Source organism: Urocitellus parryii, chromosome 8, assembly GCF_045843805.1.
Source record: "Urocitellus parryii isolate mUroPar1 chromosome 8, mUroPar1.hap1, whole genome shotgun sequence".
In the NCBI taxonomy this organism is placed as follows: Eukaryota; Metazoa; Chordata; class Mammalia; order Rodentia; family Sciuridae; genus Urocitellus; species Urocitellus parryii.
Window position 1 is genome coordinate 135972852 of NC_135538.1, and position 23561 is coordinate 135996412.

General features: G+C 45.5%; 1 protein-coding gene across 2 annotated transcripts in view; it reads right to left on the minus strand.

The window, feature by feature from the left end:
• Window positions 1–17043: 17043 nt before the first annotated feature.
• Lyrm4 (LYR motif containing 4) overlaps window positions 17044–23561 on the minus strand; it is a 142186-nt gene continuing 135668 nt past the window's right edge. For both annotated transcript variants that reach the window (XM_026380660.2, XM_026380659.2), the window contains one exon: window positions 17044–17445. In XM_026380660.2, the coding sequence (XP_026236445.1) occupies window positions 17377–17445 (69 nt within the window). In that variant the 3' untranslated portion in view covers window positions 17044–17376. The remainder of the gene's footprint in view (window positions 17446–23561) is intronic.

The following is a 23561-nucleotide window of genomic DNA, read 5'->3' on the forward strand; positions in this document are numbered from 1 at the left end:
CCTCCTGCCTCAGTAATCATTCTTAGATCTTGATCTAGACAAAATCTCCATTAGTCTTCGTGTACGTGCACGTTGTGTGTGTGTGTGTGTGTGTGTGTGTGTGTGTGTGCGTGTGTGTGTGTGCTGGGGATTGAACCCAGGGCCTTGACATGTGAGGCAAGCAGTCTACTAATTGAGCTATATCCCCAGCCCCCATTACTCTTTAACTGCTAGAATTGGGGGGTTGCAATCAGAGTTACAAGGCACCAGGAATCTGTGTTTTAAATCTTAGTAATCAAAGGCTGAATACTGGCAAGAGCCTTGGGTTTTAGAGGATGTTGTCTCTTGTGAGGGCAATTAGTAGGGTCTTTAAGTTTAATCTTGACCTGTGAGGCCGGTTTGGCTCTCCCTGGTCTCCTAATGTCCCATACCTCAGGGTCTGCTTTTACTTCTATTGGCATTGCAAAGATAACCTCTGTGGAGTTGGTACAAAAGCCTGAAATACAATTGGTGGTTCAAAAACAATTTGGACTCCCTTCTTTTGAAATTGATGTCATCTTAACAGAGGGGCCGGGCTGTTGGGCATTACTAGGAAGGAATGTCCAGCTGCCCTATGTGCCAACACCAGTTCAGTGGAGCAGCGGGTCCGGGCCTGTCCATCAGTTCCTGCTACCTGCCAAGGGTCAACAGATACTTATTTTATCAGATAAAGAAATGAGAACAGAGGAGGGCGGGACATCGGCATCTGAACAGGACCCTTCACCGTGCTAGGGATGAAAGAATAAATTCAAAATGGGTGATGTTGAGAAAGGCAAGAAGATACGTGCTCCCAAGTGTGCCCAGTGCCACATCGTGGAAAGGGGAGAGAAGCACAGGACGAGGCGGAATCTCCACCGACGGTTTGGGCAGAAGGCAGGTCCGGCTGCTGGCTTCTCTCACCAGCAAGAACAAGGTGGCCCCTGGGGAGAGGATGCACTGATGGAGCATTTGGAGAATCCCAGAAAGTACATCCTGGACAGAAATGATCTTCACTGGCGTTAAGAAGAAGGGAGAAGGGGCTGGGGTTGTGGTTCAGCGGTAGAGCGCTTGCCTGGCCTGTGTGAGGCCCTGGGTTTGATCCTCAGCACCACATGTAAATAAATAAGTAAATAAAATAAAAGATCCACTGAAAATTGAAAAAAAATTCAAAAAAAAAAGGAGAAGGGAGAGAAGGCAGACTTAATAGGTTATCTCAAAAAAAGCTACTAATGTGGGCTGGGATCGTGGCTCAGAGGTAGAGCACTCACCTAGCACAGGTGGGACCCGGGTTCGATCCTCAGCACCACATAAAAATAAAGGCATTGTGTTGTGTCCATCTACACCTGAAAAATAAGTGGTTTTTAAAAAGGCTACTAATGAATAATAGACATTGACTTATTTATTAGCAAACAGAAATATCTCGTGGCTTTCGTAGGCGCACCAGCATTGACTTGATGTGATGGCACCAGAATTCTGATCATGAATGCCTGACAGAGTATTTTTGCTGGACATTTCTGATTGAAGTAAAATTGACTTGTAGTTACATTACTATTTTGATTACAATCCCAGTCCAGCAAATTCTACCCCCGTTTGTCCTTTTTAAAGTGATGGCTAGAACTAATTGGTAATGTTCAATGTTTCACAAAAATGGTGAATGCTATCTCAAAACTGGCTTTATTTTTAGGTTTCTAGAACTGATCCTCTGAACATGATTAACTATGAGGGAACTCCCTCCACTGTCTCAGAACCAAGCAAGGTTCACAGGTGTTTCAATTTGTGTTCATCAGCCTGTGAAAGGCAATAGCTGGAGATACTGATAGTTTCGTTGACCAGGTCAATTTAATTAAAATTCCTTGTATTTAGAATGCTATGTTTTCCTTATGGAAAGGCATTTCAGTGGGCTTTAAGTGTTATATTAAATAAAGAATATTTAGCACTTCTTAAAAAATAAAAGGAAAAGAGAACACAGCGAGGGGCTTCTGGGTCAAGTGGGAACGACAGCAGTTACCCGCACTATCCAGCATTACCCTGGCTTCCCCCCGTGAATGGCCATGGGGTGGCCCTGGGCTCCTGGGGTTTGGAGGGCTCCTCGTTCTGTAACCAGGAAAGGTACAGGCAGAATCAGTTGTCCTGAAGCCCCTTCAGCCCTCAGGACAATCAGGTTTCCGGTGTCCCTGTCACCAACAGGGCTTGAAGGAACGTCTTTGTGTTTCCAGGGGCTGGGTGTTGGCAGAGGTGGCACATCTGGGGTGGGAGGTTTTTTGAGGGCAACAGAACTGGATTTGCCTTATAATGTGTGGGGGGGGGGCTTGCCCCTCTCTTTCTTGGGCTCTTCTTCTCTAGGCTTCTAATTCCTTCTCCTGTCCTTGGTTAAAATACGTGGAGGTCGCTATTTTTACAAGTTCATTAGTGGGAATCCTGGGACCTAAAGCTAATTGCTGCAGTTTTTTTTTTTTTTCCTGAGGTCTGGGGCTGACAAAATGCTAAATTTATCTTTTAAAATCAATTGTCCTTCTGAAGAGTCTGGACTTGTAGAAGTATATTTTATGAGTGGCTCCTTGTATGCTCAAGAAAGGAAATTGGACTCTATCTCTCTATTCTATCTTGCCAGTTTGGCATAGTTTAAAGGCTTCGTTCAGCTCTCTCTTAGTCCTCCACTTAAGCAGATCAGCCTTTGTCTATCTTCTTCCTCTCCCTAATTCCAGTCAGGGGGTACAGGAGGGACTGCGGTAATTCCTACAGGATATTTCTAATACACAAGATGGATCTGATCTCTGAATGTTTGAACTGTTTTTTTTTTTTAAATCACTTTCTCTTTCTGTAGTGGCTAAAGTTTGCCCAAACATCACAATAGGTCTTTCCAAGTTAATTCAAAAGCTTAAGTATCACAAGCTTTCAGTATGTTGTCCTGGGTCTCCTGCAAATTTGCCTAGATCTTGCCTGATCTGTGTTAAATCCTTAATTGAAAATGGGACATGTATCCATGTAAATTCCCCAGCTGCCTTTTGTAAGGGGCATAGGTGTGGGACCAGGGTATGGTGGGCTAGGCTCTATGTTAGGAAGGGCTGTGTACAGAGAAGCTATTGGGTTTTTATAATTTTGACTCTGGGGGAGTTGAGCAAGAGTCCTCTCCTAACTCCTCTAACCCTTTGGGTGAGGGGTTTTTTAAAGCTTGGGAACCATGGAAGGATTCCACCCAGCCTCATTTATGAAGGTCTGAGTGGTCCTTCAGGAGAAAGAAAGCTGTATACTTGGAAGTTCTCCCCATTTCCCTTCGCTCCTGTAGACCAAAGAGTATTGTAGTTTAGACTGCCATCTGGTGGACAACTTCTTTATCACTTGGTCTATATTAGGCCAGGCACCATTACATAGCAAAACCAGCATTCTGCATTTTAAAAGCCTCAGAATGAATTTGTCCCAGGTTTCCAAAAATGCATCAAGGAGAAGCGTTCGCTAGAATCAACTTCTGATTTCCCATTAGTGGAGAGAAGAGAAAATCCATGAGACGTGGGTGTCCCCTGATGATCTGGGACTTGTCATGGCAACTTTCTCTTATGAAGCTGAGTCCCTGTGGTAGGGGGGCTCCATTGTGTGGTCTCTGGAGCAGAATATAAAGGGGAGACCTGAGACCTGGTGTAGCTGGCCTGTCCAGGTCCCTGTCCTGCTGTCTCCCCTCCCCGCTCTAGAGCACAGTCCTAGTACAGTTCAGGGACCGTGGAAGGAACATGCCCAGGGAGAGAGGAACCCATCGGGGCCAGACTAAAAATAACAGAGAAGCAAAGAAGGCTGAATCAGAGCATGAGGCAAAGTTTACATGGGGCACCTCGACCCAAACCGATGGATGGGGAGCGCTCTTGCCCCTAGATGTGAATTAGAGTTCTCACCCATTTGAACCTTGAGCGAAGCCGCATGATGTTCTGCTGGTCTAGAGATCAAAATGAGAGGGTCAGAAGGAAAGAAAGAAGTCCTTTTACCCTAATAGGCATTGGCATGCAGGAACTTGTAACCTCAGTTCCCTGATCCTGTGACACCATGGAAGGACTTTGAGCGGGACACAGCACAGTGAGCAAAAGTGAGAAAAGAGGGTGACGTCCTGCACAGGACCTGCATGAATCGCCCCTCAGTGGGAGGACAGCTGTGACATCCTTTCAGTGACGAGGGAGGGAGCATCCTGGTGACCTCGTTCCCAGCGAGGGTGGTGGCAGGGTTTGGAAACAGTCTCCCTTTGGGGCTGTAACCCACCATTGCTGGGGGAGGTTCTGACAGACCAGGCCCCACTCTCCTGAAGCCTGCCTGTGTCAGGAAGTTTCCCCCGGATTTTAAATGATGGTTCCCTCAAGGGACTATATTCCCTACAGCGTGGGAAGGCTGGGCATTGGCACTCAGCTCACAGGCTTCCTGTCCTGCTGAGGCTCCCTGCTGCTTTGGTTTTATGACTCATGGACTTTTCTTAATGCATATGCCTACCTGCATACACCTGTCCTTCACCGACCTTTCCCCACCTAAATAACCTACCCGACATTATCAGAAGCCAGGTGCATCTCTAAAGCCAGGATGCCCTCACCGTGACTGTCCAAGGTCTACATCAAGGATAAAACTGTTGAGGGGTCACCCAGGACCCTTAACTTGTTCCTTGAATGGTGTGCTTCCTTCCACTGCCACCTGTGTCTCTTAACAGCAAGACATTTGGTGCTAGGGTGACCAGCTGACTACTGCTGGGTGACCAGCTCACCCAGAAAAGGAAAAACACTTTTGAAATGCAGTTAAAGCCAATTAAAATTCTTAAATTCTCATCCACCCCTACTGCCCTTACACATGAATAAAACTAGCTTCCTTCTTTGGGGAACTAGTGTGACACTCTCTGGGTCAGTGCTGCGTCTTCCTTCTGCTGGAGCAAGAAGTCCCAATACTTAGTCACTTATTTAGTCACAGTGATGCCTTTATCTGATTGTTCTGATGGAAAGCACAAGAACCCACAGAACTAGTAACAGAAGCATCCACTAAAACCAGATAAGGATTGTGTGTTCATGGGAAGCAGTATCTCCAAGGGCCACCATGCTGTGCTCTCTGAGGATATGTGATTTCACCTCCTCCTTGCTGACTGTTAGTCAGCTACCCATCACTGTAACAAATACCCAAGATAATCAACTTATGAAGACAAAAGGTTTCTTTTGGCTCATAGTTTTGGAGGTGTCAGTCCATGGTCATTTGATCCTATTGCTTTGGGGATTATGGTGAGATAACACATCATGGCGAGGGTTACGTGGTGGAGCAAGAAAGGAAGAGGGCCAGTGTCCCAGAATCCTCTTTGGTGACACACTGCAAATGACCAAAGACCTCCCACTAGGCCCCACCTTGTAACGTTTCCAGAACTTTCCAACAGTGCCATGCTGGGGGAGGCCGTAATGCATGGGTCTTTGGGGACATTTCAGATCCAAATTAGAGCAGTGACTTCTATCAGGAGGCTGACCCAGTACAGTTGGTATATTTTCATGCTCTTAGTAGGTAAGAGGCCATTATTTCCCAGAGAAAGATAATATGAGAGTTAACTTTTCTCTGAGTTTTACATTATTTAAAAATAAATGTAGTGACTTTAAGAACCCCTTTAAATAGTCCAGAACATTCCATTTGTTTTCCTTTCCGTTTGGGTAAGGAGCAGTTGTGTTTATGTACTCCAATTTCAGATTTTCCTGTTTGCTGTTGCATCTCTCAGCCAGCAAATCTGGACGTCTGTATGATGTGTAGGTCACGATTGGGTGCAGAATCCAAAGTTAGTGAGTTTGTATTTGCTGTATTAGCAATGTAAATGTGTAGGTCCAACTGCGTTTGAAGATTCTCCTGGCAGATCTATGAATATATTTGGATCTTAAATTTCAGGTAAACGTTTAACAATGAAATACACAGAATGTTCTTTGGGGGGGGGCCAACAAGAGCACACAGAGAGGTCTGTGAGTCTCCCTCACCTCATCCACAACAACAAAATCTGAATGAGACATTGCCTCTGTTTCCAGAATACTGAGTTAATTTGCACTTTGCTGTTTACAGAGAGTCACTGGAGGTGAATTTACATATTGGTGCTATGTGCCCTGAAAGGCCCGTTTCTGTGGCAGAGGAAACAAGACATTCAAGACGGATTGTAAAGGCATTGAGCTCCGAGGACCCCGTGCCCTTGCCTGGCACAGTCCCCCATTATCTAGAGCCGTGAGGTGGGCTGTGGCCTGGCCTCTCTGTCCCAGAGGCTCTGGCTTGGGTCAGAGTATCTCGATGGCCACTCTGAAGTCTTTTTTTTTTTAATTTTATTTTCTTTTTAGATTTTGATGACAAATTTTAATTTTGAAATGTTAACTTGAAACTAAGCTGACGTCATTAAAGCTGACCACCACTGTAACACCACTAACATGTTCAGGTCATTGCTTCAGGTGTGTGGCTAGAACTCCTGAGCTTTCTGGGGATTCTGCCTATGGAGCGAGGGCTCGGACTTGTCAAAGGACTTGGTGAGGTTGGAAGCCCCATCCAGGGGTCAGGGATGAGGGGTGGCCCCAGAACCAGGGCAAAGGTGACCATCCCTTCTGTTGTGTCTGCATCTGCCCTCAGGGGGGCTGGGGGCTCCTTTGGCAGCTATTCGGCAGTGAGGCAAGAGCGGGTGGCTATTTTGAGTGATCTATTTTGAAAAATGTTTTTTTAGATGTTGATGGACCTTTATTTTATTCATTTATTTTTATGTGATGCTGAGAATCAAACCCAGAGCCTCACACATGCCAGGCAAGTGCTCTACCACTGAGCCACAACCCCAGCCCTTGATATTTTTATTATTACATGGAAATATCATACACTGCCTTCTAATAAGGTGAGAGAAGAAAAACCTCATGAACCTCCCTTTTAGGATTTGCTTGAGAAATGTGCCCAGTGGAACACCAGGCATGAGTAACAGATTTCTGGGAGCGTGGTTTTGACAGTGTTTATTTAAACTGAGAACTGCTGTCGTCAAAACCCAGCCCTCGTGTTTCTCCTTGATTTTCAACAGAGTGGTTAATACCCTTGGGGTTTGAAAGTGTCTTTTCAATTCTGAGATTTTTAAAAATTTGTGCTTTCTATTTCTCTATGGCTGTTTTTTTTTGTATGTGTCGTCAGACCTAAAAACTGTTGCACCAAAGTCCTGATTTGACAAAGAATGTAAAGCATTGTGGTACGTTAAAAGCAATGGAGTCTGGAAATAGTTTTAGTGGTCATGACTGGGGAGAGGGTGTGATATACAAGTTGAGCATTGCAAATCTGAAAATCTGAAATGCTCCAAAATCTGAAACATTTGAGCATCGATGGGATGCTGCAAGTGGGAAATTCCACCCTGACCTTCCGATGATGGGCCACTGTCAATATTCAGGTGCACTAAGATACTGTATGAAATGATCTTCAAAAGCTGGGTTCAGTGAATCCCAGCTCCTGGGAAGTCAGAGGCAGGAGAATTGTAAATTCAAACCCAGCCTAAGCAACTTAGCAAGACTTTTTATCAAAATAAAATAAAATGGGGCTGGGGATGTAACTAAGTGGCAGAGGGCCTGCCTAGTATGTGTGAGACCCTGGGTTCAATCCCCAGTCCTGGGAGCAGGACTTAGGTTCTGTTGTATAAGCTGTTTATGAAACATCAGTGAATTTGGATTGAATTAGAGTTGAGTCCCATTCCCAAAATGTCTCATTACTTATATGCAAATATTCCAAAATCTGAAATACAGAAGTTCCAAGCATTTTGGATAAGGGATAGTCAACCCATGCATTTAGTGGGCAGAGCTCATGAGTGCTGTTAACCATCTTGCAATGCACAGGAGATACAAAAGTTTCATATCTCTGATATGAGAATGTTGATCCATAATGGGGATTGGGGGAGGGTGCATGGGAGGAATAGAGGAACTTTAGATAGGGCAAAGAGATGTGAGGGTATGGGGGTAGGAAAGATGGAGGAATGAGTTGGGCATCATTACCCTAAATACATGTATAAAGACACAAATAGTGTGACTCTACTTTGTGTACAACCAGAGACATGAAAAATTGTGGTCTATATGGTCTAGCATAAATCCATGCTGAAATGTTACATTTAAAAATGTCAACATAATATTAAATGTTTGTGTCATTTTTTCTAGATATCATTCAATGAGTTTTTTTTCTAGATATAATTTTCCAATTCAAATGAAGCTGATTAAAAATAAATTAAAAGTAAACATGCAAAAAACAAAAACAAAAAATGGCCAGGGATGTGGCTCAGTGGTTGAGTGCCCCTGGGTTCAATCCCTGGTACCAAAAACCAAAACAAAACAAAAAACCCCAAAACAGTTATAATAACGACAAAAATGAAATTAAACCTTAAAAATAAACAAAGCAACACACCCTGCCACTGGACAGTGGAGAAGTGTCTAAGGCCTTGCCTGTCATTACACTGGTGAACAAACATGGCTGGGGAGGTGGCCTGTGTGGGGACGATGTGTGGGTTCCAGGGCAGCCCGGCCTGCAGTTGACGCCAGCTCTACCCGTCTGGCTGCGTGCTTTTGAGCAAATCCCTTGAACCTAGTGAGCATGAGTTTTCACGCTTGCAAAATGGGGACTGTAATTCCTGCCTAACTTGGATTGTTGTGAGCCATGAGGGAAAGGAGCTGTGAAGTGCCAAGTTCACAGCTGGTCTCCGCGCCTTTCTCTTCCCCTCTGGCTTTGCATGTTGCTTTTTCCTGAGAATAAACACATTCTCTGACTTCATCTGAACGTAGGAAGCATAAACGCATCTTTCAACTTGGAGAACAAATGACAGTAGCCCCGCTGTGCTAACCAGGCAAACCGTTTTGGTTACCCAGACAGAAAGGAGGCTGTTTGCTCTTCCTTGTTCACAGGGTGGGAGGCATACTGGGCGTGAGTTGCTCTGACAGATGACATATAGATACACATATAGTGCACACGTGCCTCCTAGTCATCGTGTTTCTTCAAAACGGCTTCTTCCAAGACTTTTCTGCCTTAGCTGGCAGAAAATCCCAGCTACTCAGGAGGCTGAGGCAGGAGGATCACGAGTTCAAGGTCAGCCTGGGTAACATAGTTGTTGTCTCAAAAAAAAAAATTTTTTTTTTAAATTCCTGCCCTTTCTTAAGCAGCCACTCTGGGGTTTCCTGCTTGTTAAGTGCTCTTTCACATCATTCTGAACCTCCACTCTTGGAGACCCTGTTTTAGTGCCTGTGGCTGCCCTCTCTTGGTCCCCCCTCTCCCGTGCAAGCTGCATTCTGTGGCTTTTGGGGTGGATTCTCCAGCTCTCTGCATGTCATCTTCCAGAAATCCTTTTCTAATTCTCTGTTCTCATAGATGCTGCAAATTCCATGAGAGGAAGGCTGTGATTTTTGGGGTGCTTCCCAGGGGCCATCGATGCCTCGGTTCACCTGTTGGAAATCTCGTCACTCTTTCCTCAGTGTAGAGGGGGTCCTCAACACGGGCAGGCCCAGGGGGGCACTGGGATGATTAAGATGGAGGGGAGCCGGCATGTGGGAAAGTGGGACCATTCTGTGGATAACTCCATCTCCATTTCTGCTTCCATGTTCAGCTCCACACACTGAGGAAATGCCAAATTCCTCGATAAAACGGACACTCAGGGCTGGGGCTGCAGCTCAGTGGCAGAGCACTTGCCTAGCATGTGTGAGGCACTGGGTTTGATCCTCAGCACCACATAAGAATAAACAAAATAAAGGCATGCTGTCCATCTACAACTACAAAAATAAAATAAAATAAACAAAACTGTCACTCAGTGCCCCAGGGTTGACACTGTGAGAAACATCCTCAGATGGAACAGCGTGAGGGAGGTACAGATCCATGCATCCTGTGTCGCAGCCCCCTGAGATGTGCAGCCAGCAGAGCCACAGCAGGCGGAAGCCCCCGTGTCCTAATGTGTCAGTCCCGTCCCTCCTGCTGAAGGGAATGAGGTTTAACAGAGTTAGGCCCCCTCGGGTGTGATGCCCCTTACCCGGGTGACTTCACTCCTTCCTAACTCCTGGTCGTTGGTGGGCCAGGGAAACACGTCTTCTCCATTCGTGGTTTCTGAGAGGGTTTGGCATACCTGTCCTTGTCCCACTCCTCCCTGCGGCCCAGTGACGGGGTGGGTGGCAATGTCCACAGTGACTGGTGGCATGAGCTCATCTGTCGTGGGTTCTAAGCGTCATGGCTTTCTTCCCTCTGGTTTTGGCCCAGTGGGAGGTCACACCCTGGGCACGGTACCTGCCTCCTGGACTCATTTTCCTGTGGATGCTGATACGGTTTGAGTATGGCTTTTGCCCTCTGAAACTCATGTTGAAAGCTAATCCCTCTTATAAGACTTTAAGAGGTGGGAACCAGGTGAGGCGTTTAAAAGGAGACAAGGCTTCTGCCATCCTGACTGGATTAATGCATTCATGCATTAATGTGTTAATAAGCTCGTGGGTTATCTGGGCAGTGGGTCTGTTAGGAAAGCCAGTTTGGTAGTTCTCTTGTTCCTTCCTCCATCAGCCTGCCATTCCCTGTTCTGCCTTGAGACTCTGCCAGTAAGAAAGCCGTCACAGGGTGCAGCATGTGGACTTTGGATCAGAACCATGAGCCATAATAAATCTTTCTTTATAACCTACCCAGTCTGTGGTATTGTGAGTGGTTGGCAATTTTAACTGGGAGCCTATTTTGACTCTTGCACTTAGCAATTTTGTTCCCTGTGGCCTGTGCCAGTTGCCAAAATGACATTGCATTTTGTCATGGGTTTTTATTTCCTAAAGGGTATAAAAGTTGGGTGAGGAAGAGGGGTAATATTTATTGCCCACCCTTTGGAGACTCAAGAGGAACTCTATGACACAAGTGTGACTCCAAATCTATAGCTGAAGAAGCTGAGTCTCAGAGAGATTAAGTAATTTGCCCCTCCAATAGGAGACTGGGGCTGGATCTGACCCAGATCAGTCTGACCCAGGCCTCTTGCTCCTGATCCTGTAGTGCCACATCGAGTACAATCACAGAGATGACTACACGTCTAGAGTCCATCCACTGGACTCCACATCTCCGAGGTCTCCCCAGAGGGTGCGTCCCTAAGACATTTAGCCTCTTAATATGCGCACGGGAGGCCAACCTGCCTGTCTGTCCCACTGGGGCCTGTCATCTAAGTCATGGTTACCCACCTCTTCTGGGGGACTGACACCAGGATCAAGTCCCATTCTCCAAGGGGAACTTACCTACTAAAAATGTAAGCTTATTTCTTGCAGGTCTTGTATTTCAGTGAAACGCAGCACGCACCAGTGAGTATTCCAAACTGTAAGTTACAAAACCAACTCAAGGAGCCTCAGCGAATGGTGGGTGGGGTTTGAAGGGCAGTCGCCTATCCTGTGGAGTCTAAGGGCTGCAGGGGCTCTGCACCAGTGTGTGTGTGTGTGTGTGTGTGTGTGTGTGTGAAGCCAAGAGGTGTGAAGCTCCAGGGAATCAGCAGGGCTCTCTCTGCCTCATCTCTGCTGTCCTCTCCCTGTCCACATGGTGAGAGGTGGCTGCTCTGCATCTCCCAAGTTCATGTCAAGTTTCTGCAGGCAGCCCAGACAGAAATAACACCTCTCACAGCTAATTCTGAGTTTCTAAGAGAAGATATTTGACCCACTTTGTGTCTGTTGTCCATTCTGTTCCCATCTCTGGTTAGAAGTGTGTGTGTGTGTGTGTGTGTGTGTGTGTGTGTGTGTGTTGTTAGGAGCACTGACTCCTGTTGGGAGACAGAAGTGGGTGCTCCCATGAGATAGGCTGACACCCCAGAGTGCCTCCTGCTAAGAAGACATTGCCAAAGGCAGGCATGGATACTGCACTGCAGTGTGTGCATTTCATGAAGAGGGTGTGTTGTCGCCCCACACCTCATTTCAGTGCGAGAACCTCACGCTGTGTCTTTCAGGATCAGAACGCTGGAGTGATTTTTGCTTCCCTCTCATTCTTTATTCTGTGTTACCAGGTCTGTCATTTGGAAATGGCTTTTGGATCCTTCTGTCCTCTATATCCAGTTCCTACTGCCACTGTCCCATCAGTCCCTGGTCCCCTCTTCTAAGTAACTGCTCTGCTCTTGAAGCCGTCCTGTGTCCACCAGTTGCTCTGCAGTTCACACGCTCAGTTCTCTGCTCAGCAGCTCCCTGTCCCCCCACAGGAAGCTCCGCTGCACAGCCTCCTGGCTTCCGTCCTCCGGCTGAGACGATGCCTCCTTCTGAATCTCCTCCTCTTCCCCTTGCAGTCCTACTTCATCTCCTTGGTAATTTATGAACTCAGACTCAGAAGAGCTCCTTGCACTTATGCCTTAAGCCCAGTGCTGAATACACTGCAATTAAGAATCCAGGTCTGGCGCTTTCTGCACCTGTGAGGTATCCATCAGTTTCTAGAATGATTGACATAAAGCAGTCAGTAGTTATTATTTACTCGCTCTCTTTCAAAAGTGTTGGAAGAACACGGCTTTTCAAATCCTCGGGGCAGCCCTAGGGTGGACACACATTTAGCTCTACTTTGTGGATGATGAAACTAAAGTGTGGAGATGCTGCTGACTTGGGTCTCACCACCAGAAGAGGTGGGCCTGGAAGACAAAGGAATGAATGATTTTCTTGGTCATCCGTAACTGGGGGCTACTTTGGCAACCTGCCCTCATTTATGGGAAGCTGCCGTGAACCAGGATTTGGGGCACACTTGCCCATGTACCAGGCCCATGGTCCTCCCACGGACGGGTATCTCCATCTTCCCTGTTCTAACACTAAACTTCCCTCTTAGTTCATTCCAACCCAAAGCCCTCTTGAGTTCTCTTGAACCCTGCCATTCTCTTGCTCTCGTAGCCAGTCTAGCACTTAGTTCTGCAGGTGTTCTACAGGCTGGTCTCCTGAACAGAGAAGACCAACAAGACTCTCTCCCAGGCAGGGACTCTGGCTCAGGCTGGCCCACAACATGCCTCTCCTTCAAGCTGCTCACTCCTCCCAAGACGTATTTAAAACCTGGTCATAGATCCTGTATGTGCTGTATCTATCACATGTTTGCACATGAATGAAATGCTCATTTAAACAATAAAGAAACATGCTGGCTGGCCGGCCCACACCTGTAGTCCTAGCACTTGGGAGGCTGAGGTGGGAGGACCACTGGAGCCCAGGAATTAGAGACCAGCCTAAGCAACATAGGGAGGCAAACAAACAAACCAAACCAAGTACACTGTCACTAAACTGTTTAAGAGAGGCGAAGTCACATGAATTCAGTAGGTAATTAGCAGGAAGCTCTAGCAAAATGCTTTAAGAATATATAATGAGCACACATTTGAGACATACCTCTAAACAAAGGAAATAAAGTAAGTTTTGTCTGATGGGAGGTTTGTATTCAGTACTACTGATGTTTCTGGGAAAGCCCGTCATGCTGGTAAGGAAGAGAATAAAGATTGTTTCCAGGAAGTGGTGTTCCTGTGGATCCAGCTTCTGACCCAAGTCCTGCTGCCTCAGGGAGACGTAGCCCAATGTCCCATGGTTCTTGTGGGTCACGCTGTGGTCAGCACAGACACCATTAGTCTGACCCCAATACCTGCAATTCCAGTTTTATTGGTGTTGACAATTCTTGTGATCTAATTTCAAGATAGCAAGACCCCAATTTTGCTGTCACCACTATGGTGGCGGTGGTCCCCAGGTAAAAGGATAGATTCATCACCAAGAGTTCTCCTGTTTCTCTCCTCAGGGTCTTTGACTTGAAACTGTACCTTAGAGCAAAAGCAACAACATCCATCCCACTCCCCACATGGATATCAACACAAGAAGCAATTTTCACAAATGGCTCCCTGAAGCACTAAATAAGGGCTATGGAAAGATTGAAAAGTGAAAGTCTTATTGTTTTCAAGAGAGGAGGGAAGCCACTGTCCATATAGATTCTGGGAAAATGCTCATAAAACAACACAAACCCAAACAAAAAAGACTGCTATATCATCAATCATTGCTTTCTCTACCCGGTTTTTCTAGATCCTTTTGGAACTACTGGTAAACACCAGATTAGCTGTGAGGCAGTTGCCCACTCGAGATGTATGGAGCATTTCCTGGGGGCTGTTCCTTTTATGTGTGATAATAAATATCTGCATGAGTTTTGCCAGCTTCATCTATGTGGTCTCAGCAAATGTGCCTACTCCATGATCCACTGCTGTTTATAACCTAGACTCAGTATCTAAGATGCTCCTTTATCTAGAAAGCAAGCAGCAGTGTTTAGTCAGCTGTCCCTTGGTATCCTCAGGGGATTTGTTCCAGGAAGCCCTGTGGATGACAAAATCAGTGATGCTCAAATTCATTATGTAAAATGGCAGAATGTTTGCATAGAACCTACACACATCTTTCTGTAGAATTCAGCCATCTTATATGACTTACAATGACTAATAATGCATACCACAAGTACGTTTAGTATAAACACAATTTTCCCCAATTATTTTTTGGTTGCTAAAATCCATGGATATGACACCTACAGAGATGGAGGGCTTACTCTATAAAGAAGAAACTATACCTAACAACAAAAAAAGTGGCTTATTTTATTATATCCTTGCACTTTCTACCAACTCAACCTTTACTGTGTATTTTATTTTCATTTTTAGAACTATGAGGCCAACATGTAGACCAACTTTCCTCAGCCTCTTAAAAAAATCCTATGACTCCTTTTGCTAAATATAGAAAAATTTCTCCCTACATCGAGCCCCCAGTCAAACTTGTTACATATAAAAGACTTTTCCTATAGGAAAATGTTTTTTTTTTTTTTTTTCCTACTGAGAACTACAGGTAAACATTTCTTCATAATGGTCTTGAGAAGTTATTTTTGTTGGTACTTTAAGTGGTAAGATGTTGGAGCGTAGCTCTGTGATCGAGTACTTGGCTAGCATGCCCAAGGCCTTGGGTTCAATCACCAGCACTGGAAAAACAAAAACAATCAAGAGAAATATTCTCAACCTTTGGAAATAAAATCAAAGGGCTTGAGATGCTGGGTGAGGCTGAGGAGGGAGGGGGTTGTGTGACTGCTACTGGGTGGCAGGAGAGTGTACATAAAACAGTCTATGCCAACCCACGTTATCCTTTCAGTTCCACAATCCAGAGAACAAGAGCATCAAAGCAACATAGCCATGGGCTTGGCTATATGAGGCTTCCCGAGTCCTAATGCATCATGGCTTGTCTAATCCAATGCCATCTTTGAAGTTCTAGAAGCGGTTCTGCTCGGCCAATGGTTTTTACCTCAGGAGAGGTGAACTTCTGGTGGTATTTCTCAGTTGCTAATATCTGACACTGAAATTGATCTCTACCGCAGCCTGAACCCCTTCTTTAGAACAGTCATTCAAACTGTAGAGTTCTGAGGCTGATGGTGATGGATGGTGCAACCCCCACTCTGCTCCAAACCCTGCAGCTGGGGCCCAGTCTCCATGGACATGGCACTTTATCCAATGCTCTAGACTCAAGCTCGATCCTCTGAATTTGGGGAGTTCCCAGTTTGAGGCTCTGCCTGCAGACTTACACCTGTAGTGAAGGATCAAGCCCTGTTTGGACTTTTTCTGCCATAGAATTCTCCTTCCTATCTTTTTTGCAGATTCCAAATGTGTAATTTTACCTAAGTTACAGACTTGCTCGGTATTATCAAGGCTTTGGGCAAGGTTCAAACCCATTCATGTGGTTTCATTCACACAAAAGCAACCTGCTGTTAAAGGACTGCAGAAAAATGTTAAGTTTGCTCTGGCTGCCTTTGGAACCAAACCTGGAGGGTAAGTCTCCTCGAGTTGTTCTCCTGCTTGCAATGTGATACTTTTAGAGGAGAAGGTTGGAGTCTGGAGTTAGGTTTCCAAGTAGCAGCTGTTCAAGGAAGTATAAATCAGAGGTGCCATCCACTAACAACACTGCTGGATGAGGTCGTTGGTGAATGACATTGATGCAGAGTGGAAGAAGGGCACCAGGGCCACATCTACCATGGCTAGGGACTGTGGCTCATGACGTTCAGCTGAAGGGGAGATCACATTTCCCTCGTTGTCTGTGATCACCCACAGCTATTCTGTTGCAGGTCCACTCTGCTGCAGCTCCCAGGAGGGAACTGTTCAGAGTAACAGATTCGGGACCTACAGTGAGCTTTGTTAGTCTCACGGGTGCACGAGACTGTATCCTGAAAAAGTTGTGTTGCCAAATAGGAGGGCTAAATGCTTCAGCTATTTTGAATGCATCATCATAAATATAATCTGCACTGTATGGATGCCACGGACACGTAACTTACAAGGTGACGAGGGTGACAAGGGTATAGGCCCAGAACTGTTCATGCTTGACTCAAGACTGAGAATTAATAAAAGGGTGACACCATCACAGCTATGGCAGGAACTGTAATACCTATATGAACCTGTTCAAACCGTAACACATGAATCTTGAATCCACTTAACACTGTACACAAAGGAGAATGAGAAATCACTCTAACAGGGTCTGGGCCCTGCCTAAGCTCCCCAGAAGTCAAGGAAGTTATTTAATATGCTTCTTCTAGATGTGTGGAAAGAATGTATTTTCCACGATAAAAGTGTTCAAATCATAATCTTTATTATCTGTAACATACTCAAGGAGCAGGGGTTCCTCAAACTGATTAAACACTGAAAACATCAGATCTTCAAGAATATATATTAACTCGGTCTCACCTCTCAGTTACCAAGTTAGAATCTACAGGAAGGGAAGTGGTGAGAGATCTGTCTGTTTGTTTCCGACGGTCAGCCGGAGCTGGGCCCAGTGCTATTAGCAGTGGTTCTCAGACTCTCCTCAGGGTCCAGGCACCACACTGGGGCCTGTCAGAGGTAAGATTCTGATCCACAAGGGGTGGGGAGGGGTTCGCTGCCAATCCCCACACCCACTCTGGCTGGCTGTAAAGTACTCATCTCTGGGCATATCCTGTTCCTCATCACCCTGACCTGCTTTCTACTCCCCATACAACGGGAGTTTTCAGCTCAAGGTGGGACCTGCTCAGGGGTCTCCACTTCTTCAGGCCTTGCCTCAGCAGGAAGTGAATGTGCATTATCTTAATGGGTTTATTTGGCACAAAAGAAAAAGGGAGACACTTTGGTTTATTGTCAAGGACCAAGAAAAACAAAGTCTGTATATGTTCTCTACAAATGGTGACAAGCTACAAGATGGGATGGGAGGGAGAGGAGACACCATAATACATAGCATTATTCGGAGTGACCTCTAGCCCTTCATGCTAACACTTGAACTGAGAAGGCACAGCCATCCTTTCTCACCAAGGCTGTAACAGAATGGAAACGTGACTCAGTTTTTCAGCTCCCATAGGGTAGGCAAAGTGAGAGGCTATTTTCAGCCTGCACACAGAATGGATGCTGAAGGTGGTCCATGGCCCCGTCGGTGGCTGGTTCCCAGCTCCCTAGGTCCTTGGCTTCTCTTGATTCTCAATGACAAGCTTGTCAGTTGAATAGAGTTGGCCAATCTGAACCTGAAGGCAAAGAAAAAGCACAGGTCAAGAACCACAGGACTCTCCCAGGTGTGAACCATCAGCAAAAGCCATTTGTAACATTTAAGTGCAAATACATTAGCCTCTGCATTAAATGGCAGGGTATTCCCTCCTGAAAAGTGTACTGTGGGGCGAAGCGGACCTCCAGAAGTGTCTCCTTGCACCATCCACTTCCCACACCCCCTCCCTGTGAGAACTCAGAGACCCACACGGGCATTCCTGCTTTCCTGAAAGGGCCCCAGGGCCAGCCTGGGTCTGTCCACCAGGCTCCCTGGTTGCTGTCTGGAGGCTGAGCCCTCCACATGTGCGCACAGGTTCCCCACCTGATGGGACTTCCTTCAAGACTACCTCTTCCACCCAGAAAGGCTTTCAGCATAAAGCTGAGGTGCGCCTTTTCCATGCTGGGGTGGAAAAGGTGTTGCATTCTGGGAAATGCAAACACTTAGCTGCTGACCCTGGTGGGCAGAGGGCAGTCTGTGTTCACACATCTCCTGCCGCCCGTCTTTCTTGCCTTCTATTTTAAGGGTCCTTTTCAATTAAGTGTCTCTGTTAGATAAGTGCTCCCACTGTCTCAGATGGATGCCCAGCCATAACCCAGGGTTATGGCCTTTCCTTCCCCCAGAACAAAGGGTCTTTGTCACAATTTTTCTTTAAAGGCAGCTCCTGAGAGATGCTTCTTCTTCTTCTTCTTCTTCTTCTTTTTTTTTTTTTAAAGGAATAAGTAGAACTGGCGAAGAAAGGGAGCATTAAGAAATCTGTCTGGAATTCAGAGTAGGGGACCTCTCTATGGACAATCCGGGGCACATAACAACTGCTTTTTAAAAATACAGGTGAGAGCGCTCTATATGTGTAATATGAATTGTAATCATTCTGCTATCATATATAACAAATTAGAATAAAAAAATACAAGTGAGAGAAAACTCCCAAAGGCCAGAGCTGCCACCCAGAGTGGCCGGGGGTCAGAATCAAGAATCCTCTGTGCTATTCCCCACAGAAGGGGACTATCAGAGGTGCTTGGCTGAGTTTACCACCAAGTTTTGAAGTGGCTAGCAGCAGACACAGTCTATGAGATGGCATGTGGAAGAACCCTTTAACAGAGTTGTTCCAAAACAGGATGGAACAAGAAGACTGGGCATGCAGCTCAGTTGTAGAGCGCCTCCCTAGCATGCACAAAGCCCTGTGCTCAATCCTCTGCTGGGTTAAAAAAAAATAATAATAATAATAAAAAGGAAAGGGCTGCCTCAAGAAGCAGTAAATTCTGTCCTTGTGAGAAGCATCAAGCAAGGATCGAGAAGGAATTTATATGCCAGACAGGTGTGAACCAGCTGAGCTGAGAGCTGGAATACAAAATGTGGCTCAGTGGTTGAGTGCCCCTGAGTTCAATCCCCGGTACTGGGAGCAGTGGGTGGGGCATGAGAGGAACAACTGACTCCAAAGACCACTTTATCTCGGTGTCCAGGAACAAGAGCAGCAGAGGCCAGAGCCAGGGGCCCAGTTCAGAGCCCAGCAAGGAGGAAGGTGAGAGAGGACTGCAGCCTGAACTGAGGAAGGGCAGCTGTGTAGGGGGAGCCAGAGAAATGTGAAGTGCAAAACGGGGAATCAACCACAGCAAGGGCAAGACCCACAGGTGCAAATGCTCCACGTATTAGTGTCCTCATTTTTGGTGAGGAATGGAGGCCAAGTGAAGTCAGAGCCTGAGGAACAAAGACTTGAACTCCATATCTTCCCATCTCTAACCAGTGCTTTTTCCAAAACGGCACTCCTCTGCCAGTTCCCTAAATAATGCTGACTTCTTCATCACATAAAGTACACATCACCAGCCGCTGGGTGCAGTGGCACATGCCTACAATCCTAGTAGCTCTGGAGACTGAGGCAGGAGGATCACAAGTTCAAAGCCAGCCTCAGCAAAAGCAAAGTGCTAATAAGTACTCGGCGAGACCCTGTCTATAAATAAAATACAAAATAGGGCTGAGGATGTGGCTCAGAGGTCAAGTGCCCCTGAGTTCAATCCCTGGTATTCCACCAAAAAAGTACACATCACTGTAACACGGTGGCAGTCATGGCAAGACCTATAACCCTATATGATTAAAACTGGAGATAACCACAATAGATAACTGTGGACTCCCTTGTACCCATCTCTCCTTCTCCTTATTGGGGTCAATGTGTGAATTTAGAATTCTACAGTGTCTAGCTCTTCTTGTATCAAGAGGGGACAATGAGATGTCAGATTACATCATGAATGGAAGATATGGTAAACCCACATATCAAAACACTGCCCGCCACTTCTCCTTGGAATCTGAAGCAGATGGCTGAGATACCAGCAGCCATATAGCACTGTGTTTGATATGAGAGTCACACAATGAGAATGGGGGACAGAAAGGAGGTGCCTGGATTCTTGATGACCATGAAGCCACCATGCTAGCTCTGGACACCTAACTGCCAGCTTGCTTAAATATGAGAGAAAAATAAACCGTATCTTTTAAAGCCACTATTATTTGGGTTTCTTGTTAAACACAACAAAACCGACTCTTGATTGATTTGAATGCGCACTGTGAATTTTAATTTTGGAGCATATAACTAATGAAGATAAAGGTCAGTGCCAAGAAGGAGGTTTGCTCTTTCCTGTGATAAATGGAAACAATGTCCTTATCACCTGGGAGGTGCCATTAGTAGATAGCATTGAAATTTCAAAAGCTTTAAAAAAAACTACATAAGAACTTTATGAGGATCTTATTCTTTTTCTCCTTAAACATTTAATTGCTTTATGGGATGTGGCTATGAATACTTTGGTATTCTTCTGCCTAGACTGTTAATTCATATATAAGTTTAAAAGGTTGTGTGTGTGTGTGTGTGTGTGCATGCAAAATAAAAATATTTAATTTGCAATTATATCATCACTTGCTTTTTCTATTGAACCTCATATTATAATCCTTATGCCATTAACTTCTCTGAAAAGGATATTTTCAATGATTGTATATTTTGTTGTAAAGATGCATAATTTATTTATCATTCTCACATGATCAACACTTACATTGCTTCCATTTAATGCTACGATAACCACTCACATATATTTTAGTGCACTTATATATATTTTATAGAAAAGGCTTCTAGAAGTGGAATTACTGGGTAAATAGGTTTGAAGATCTTTAGGGTTCCTAAAGGACCTTGCAAAATTGCTTTCAAAGAGGTTTGCTTGTTTGTCCAACGGATGCTCCCTCTGGTGGCCCATCTGAAGGCTTCAGCAGCACAAGTGTCCTGTGACAAAACAAATGTGTCTGTCCCCACACAATATGGTGGGTGGCCTGGGTGTACGAACAGCAACCCTCAGTGCATTGGCTGGAGCAGGAACACAGGATTCTCCCACTGTGTGCTCCCACTATGATAGCGAACCTGACATTTACTTCTTAACGTCCACCCTCCTAGAGGACAGGGCCTCTGGAGGAGATGCATTCCTGCAAGACACAGCTGTGTGTGTGGGTGACCTAGGGTCCATCCGCCTCCAAAGAAAATCCTGCAGAACAAAGGACTGCAGGACAACCCAAAGAGTCAAGCTGTAGGAAACTTGAGATCACAACAAACCACATTTAAAGTCCACCCTGAGTATATTTATGAATTTGATTTTTAAAAATCCATTCTTATTTATTTGATGTTGGGGACAGAATCTAGGGCCTTGCAATGCTAGGCAAGTTTCTACCACTAATTTATGCACCTGCTCTTGAAATATCCACTCAGAAACAGGAGTTTTATGGTCTTTGCAGAAAAATATAATAAAATAAAATAAAAAAACAAACAAACAAACAACAACAACAAAAAACAAAACCAAAAAAATTCACCCGCCCTCTGGGCCAGTGACTGAAGCTTCCTCGTCCCCTCTGCAGAAGGGCTCTTTCCTCCCTGAAATACTTTCTGCACACAAGGGACCACTCCCATGGTGCTCCCATGGCCCTGTACTGCCTCAAACTGAGCCTGCCTCATTCCCTGCATTAAAAATCAGTGACTGAGGAGAGGAGGAGGTGAGGGGACGCATCGATGGCCTTGGCTGCCTTCACAGCATAGTTTAGGATGGTGCTTTGCACACAGAAGGTGCACAATAAATAGGGTCATGTGTTACATAATGATGCTTAGTCAACAATGGACTGCAGGTAAGATGGGGGGTCCAACAGATTTTATCACCTAGCAACACTGTAGCTGTCTTAGTTTGTGTAAATATCCTAGGATGTTCCCATGACAATATTGGGCTAATGATGCATTTCAGGGACATATATACCTTTATGGTTAAGTAATGTCTGATTATGCTCAATAACTAATAATATCAGTGTCATAAATGCCATGGGTGTAAGGCTGTCTGCCCACTAATTTAAAAACCTAGACCTATAAGTGATTGCAGAGTGCTTTGGTGATCAGTGCCTGGAGGAAACTGAAGAATGTAAGTCAATAAAAATAGCAATAGGATCATTTACTGCAAGAATGCTCACTGACTGATAAACAGAACCAAATGATCTAAAATTGGCTGAGCAGAGAGTTTAAGGCCATAATCCAGGGCTTTATGGGATTAACCAAGAGCAGTTACAGAGAGGTAAGGGAAACATTCAGTTCTCACAGGGAAGAAAAAGTAGGAAGTTATCTCAATGAATGCTGCAAGAGTTGAGGCCGTAAATGTTTGTGTAACAGTTCTGTTGCATTTATTTGGCCTGTAAAATGTGTCAGCACACATCAGGAGGCCAGCTGGGATCAATGCTGCTGTGCTAATGACAGAGCACACTGCTTCGGAGCTGCAGGTGAGAGGTCTGGTCAATGGAAGTGAGGAAGAGCAATTAACAGCTTCAGTTTACAGTCCCTCCAGAACCCCAAATTGACTTATACGGCCACATCAGACTGTTACTGTGCATAAATTGGTCATTAAAGCTGATCACACTTTTATTCTATAAAATTTAGGAGCTGGCATTAGAGTCCATTAGAAAAGTACACAGATTATTCAATTGTAAGTAGATGGGAGGCCTTGATGGCCCCCAAACATTATGAGCCCCGAGACTCATTAGACAAAAAACCTGCTGGGGAGGAAGGAAAAGAATTCAAGAAAAAATAGAAAGTTGAGCCTAATGTTTCAGGTCTTCATTGCCAACTCTTCTGTAGCAACATGGAGTTAGTTACCTGTTCTAACACATCCCAGGACCTGAGAGTCACAGAAGCTGGGCTAATCAGCAGGGGAGTGGGTGGTGAGGAGGCCTACGAGGGGAATAGACCCGCTCTGGGCTGGGATCTTAATCTGGCCTCTGCTGCTTTCTGCTCATTTCACAGGGTGGCTACGAAAATCAAATGAGGTACTAGACATGAAGAAAATTTACCAACTTCTCCAGCTACAGGGGCCCAAATATGTGAAAGGTCTAAATGCTGCTGGGAGGATTAAATGAGAACAGTGCCAGGCATACAGCAGAGGCTCGTTAAATGTCATGTACTTACACAGCATTGTGCACGGCCTGTTTTTGTCAAGACGTGTATCATGGGTTCCAGACCAGACCTTAGGCATCTCAAAGGCTCATCACCCTGTAGCTGTTAAGAGTCTAAAAGTCTGACCCAATGAAACCCCCGCTGTGGACAGAGAGTGTCAGCCACGACAGACACCACCCCCTGGTTTTGAACATGAGCTTTCTGGGCTGGACTTGAGGGAAGACTGCTGAGTGGATTCTTTCCTTATCTCTTCTCGGGGAGGGGGGGGGGCACTGCTTCCAGTCAGGAGGGGCCATGATGCTCCCAGCTGGTCCGAGCAGCCCATAGTGAGGTGGAGGTGCACTGACACTGGAAAGTTACAAGAGAGGGCTTCGGGCTTTGCTGGCAGAGGCACAGGGTGAACTGTCACTGCTCTCTTCCCTCTTGGAGGCTGGTGAAATCAAGCAGGCGGGGATGCTTCCTGGCCACTTGGGGACAGTGCCAAGTGTTGCTTCTGGCATCATGACTATTAATGATGATGCAAGTGACATTTAATGAGCATTTACTGTTTACCAGGCACATTTCTAAGTGCTTAACTAATTTAAATATTTCTTTTAGCCCCTCAATAACTTTGTAAAGAAGATACACATTAAATTATTATCATTAATTTA